Here is a 3,398-nt window from a genome sequence, read left to right as displayed (position 1 = left end):
TTCTCTCAGCCGCCTCCCTTCTCCACCCCCAACTACAGCTGCTGTTACTCGACTTTTTTCTTCCCGTCTTCCTTCTTTTTTATTTGTCAATAACTAAATTAAGATATATTATATATCTTCTTTTGATCTCTAGAATTAGAGTAAGCTTTACCTATTCTTGATTTTTCTTTTTTTGTCTGTATATTTGTGTAAACCAATACTATCGGCAACTACGATTTTTATCTGTAAATTTGTGTATTTTTTTTTTTGGTTTGACATAATTATTGGTTAACCAAAAACCACTGGGACAAACCGAAACCAACTGGAACCATTTGGAAACCGAACCAATGGTTAATGGATTGGTTTGGTTTAGATTTTTAGAAACCAATAGTATTGGTTTCGGTTTTGGTTTGGCTAGAAACCGAACCAAAACCGACCATGAACAACCCTACTCATTTCAGAACACTATAAATACTACTGTACTCATGACATAAAATTATATCATTTCAAATACTCTCTCCCACTACTTGAAAGGCGAAAAATTCATTCTTGTTTTCATGGCTTCCTCAACTTCACTACTGTTTTCTCTCGCTGCTTTCTTGTTCTTGGTTAGCTTCATCCAAACCAACGAAGCTAAGCTTAATGGTACCATATTCATGAACCAAATCCTGGATGGTCATAATGCAGCTAGGGCAGAAGTTGGCGTACCACCACTTACATGGGACCGAAACTTAGCTGTATTCGCACGAGGTTACGTGCATGAAGATAGACGTGCAGACTGCAAACTGCTTTACTCAGAACGTTGGTCTTTCGGTGAAACCATCTACTCTGGTCCACGTAATATGACTGCTGCAGACGCTGTAGCTTATTGGGTGTCTGGAAAACAATGGTATTCCTATGAGACTAATTCTTGTCTACCGGGTATGGACTGTTCGGATTATACTCAAGTTGTATGGAGAACTACCGAGCACGTTGGTTGTGCACAGATTAAATGTGATACTGGTGACCTCTTCATCGCTTGCGAGTATTACCCTCATGGAAATTACGAGGGAGCATGGCCTTATTAGTATCATTCTCCGTAATTGCTTATTTTCCTTCTTAAATGAGCGGCTAACTAACGTTATGTTTTACTTGTATTATTGATTTTATGTTTCCAGTTTCACAGACGAATAAGTACTTGGTGTTAACAAGTACCCGAATAAGTTACATCTTTGATGGAGTGTTTTTACAATTTTTTGTTCAAGTGTTCATTTCTTTCAATCTTTACATGCTTCTTGTATCAGCTGATTCTTGAACTCGTAATTCTTGTTATGTTATATATATATAGTCCAGTGCTCAGTTTTCAACAAATAAACGAAAGCCCATACTTGTAAGAGAAAACAAACAAAACAAAAGAAGGAACCCCGTCAAAGTCCAAATTACAAATGGATCAGATCATATTCCATATTGTCGCATTTTTGGCAGTAGTAACACCGATTGCTGAAGTTCCACCTACGTTACCTGTTTAAACTTAACACAACTAGTAAACGGGCGGGTATTTCGCGTTTAGGACGACTCTGTAGTTTGTAGACGAGAGGCGGAGATGGGACGCACGGTCGTGGACACACACATTTTTTCAAAGGAACATTAGAGATATGCTCCAAAAACAAAATTTTCATTCAGTAACATACCCTGAAATTCCAACATTAATTGCTAATGGGGTGTCAGATTATTTGGAAATTACCAAAATCCGTATAAAATGAAGACATTTTAGTTTGTCGTACATGTGTTTTGATACCCTCCACAATGAACTGGTACCTTTATTAGCATCCATGAAAACTATTATGTTCGAAAATATGGTTAACGTCCTTCTTTTCCATCTAGCACAGTAAAAAAATCAGCTGACCACATTTTGGCCGCTGAAAATCCTTAAGAAATGACACTTTTGTCCTCATCAATTTTACCGGTGCTAGGATACATGTTAAGAGATATAAATATGTTTTTCTCAACCTATTGAGATATCCAAAGAAAAAGATTTGATCAAAAGAACAATATTCTCTATTGTTTTTCTTGAGTTTTCGTGATTTTTCTAAAGGATTTTTATGAGTTGCCAAGATTAAGTTGAGCATCTACTACATATGCTAGTAGTAGGTGTAGTATGATGTTTTGTCCTGGAAGCTTCCGTCCTAGGGAAGGTACAACATCACTCTTGAGTATAGCCGGGTGCTAATGTTTTAAGGACAACGTGTTGAACACGTAACACACTCTACTTTTCTGATATTTGCCATGTTGTGGAAATGCAGGGATCTGGAGAGCTTCGTTACAGAGGATTTAAGTATCTATAACTTTTTTTTATCTATTTTTTCTTATTTTTTGATTGATGCACCCAACGATCTTAAGATATATGAATAGGTATTAATCGAAAATGAGTGATTACTTTGTGAATTGTTGATCTTTATACCGTATTGGAAAAGTAAGGACGTTAATTGTGGAGTAAAAAACAAAATTGATTTTCGGTCAACAGAAGAGTTTCCAATACTATATATCTTATCTTATAAGGAATTTCAGTGAATTATTTTAACTAAATATATTAGACATACTGATAGTTACCCATGTTAAATTTCAAAATTGTTGGATGTTGTGTGTTTCCACAACAATTAACACACAGAATTGAAAAAGAAATAAAGAAATCTGATTCCAGGAATCAGCCTGAGAGAAGAAGAAGAAGAAAACTAATATCTTATTTCGTTAATTTCTTAAGCTGCCATTACCTTTCATTACACATTTAAAGCCCTAATCCAATCAGGTGACAATTCAAGGACTAAATGATGGACGCCATCTGTACGGCTAAACAAGATAATTAGCTAACTCAAATTTATTCTAAGAGGAAATGCGCAGCCGTGAAAATTTTTGACGGGCTGAAAATATTGTTGACTGAATTAGCCTTTCTGACATAACCACGAGTTTTTTGAAATGACGATTCAAGTGAGTTTGTATACATAGATGTTATATTCAAAACTCGTATTTAATTTTCTAATTTAGAATCGTGGTTTGTGAGAACAGTCGCACGATGAGCTTGGCAACAATTTTGGAGATATCATGCACGGTTGTTATCGCGAATTAAACAAAATGATAGCATTTCAAGACATCACGTTCACTGCCTCTAGCAAGTACTTTCGGCAATCTCTCACTAAGCAAAAGTTCAACACCTCATGGGCACCTATTCCTATAATGAAATTTCCTATTTTCTATGTGATTTTCGTTTTCTGTGGATGGTATTACCGGTTTCTAGGACCTAAGGGCCACTAAGGGTTTACTGGCTCATTTTCACTTTGGTGAATGAAACCTTTTAATCTCAATACGGGAACTAAAGATGAAAGCTCTCTACACTACTATGATTTTTGCAATCCATAGCATGAGCCTGGGGTCTACACACTTTT

General features: G+C 36.1%; 1 protein-coding gene across 1 annotated transcript; it reads left to right on the top strand.

Annotated features, from left to right (window-relative positions):
• Nucleotides 1-536: 536 nt before the first annotated feature.
• LOC113360628 (pathogenesis-related protein 1A-like) lies at nt 537-1,046 on the top strand. Its single transcript, XM_026604119.1, has one exon. It carries the CDS (start codon nt 537-539, stop codon nt 1,044-1,046), a length of 510 nt encoding a protein of 169 aa, XP_026459904.1.
• Nucleotides 1,047-3,398: the final 2,352 nt, after the last annotated feature.

The sequence above is a fragment of the Papaver somniferum genome, chromosome 3, assembly GCF_003573695.1.
Source record: "Papaver somniferum cultivar HN1 chromosome 3, ASM357369v1, whole genome shotgun sequence".
NCBI lineage: Eukaryota > Viridiplantae > Streptophyta > Magnoliopsida > Ranunculales > Papaveraceae > Papaver > Papaver somniferum.
Note: the sequence above shows the minus strand (reverse complement) of the source record. Positions and strands in the feature narration are given on the sequence as shown.

What these genes read in the sequence shown, in the direction of transcription:
- LOC113360628 (XM_026604119.1), top strand. Translation starts at nt 537, where the DNA reads ATGGCTTCCTCAACTTCACTACTGTTTTCTCTCGCTGCTTTCTTGTTC.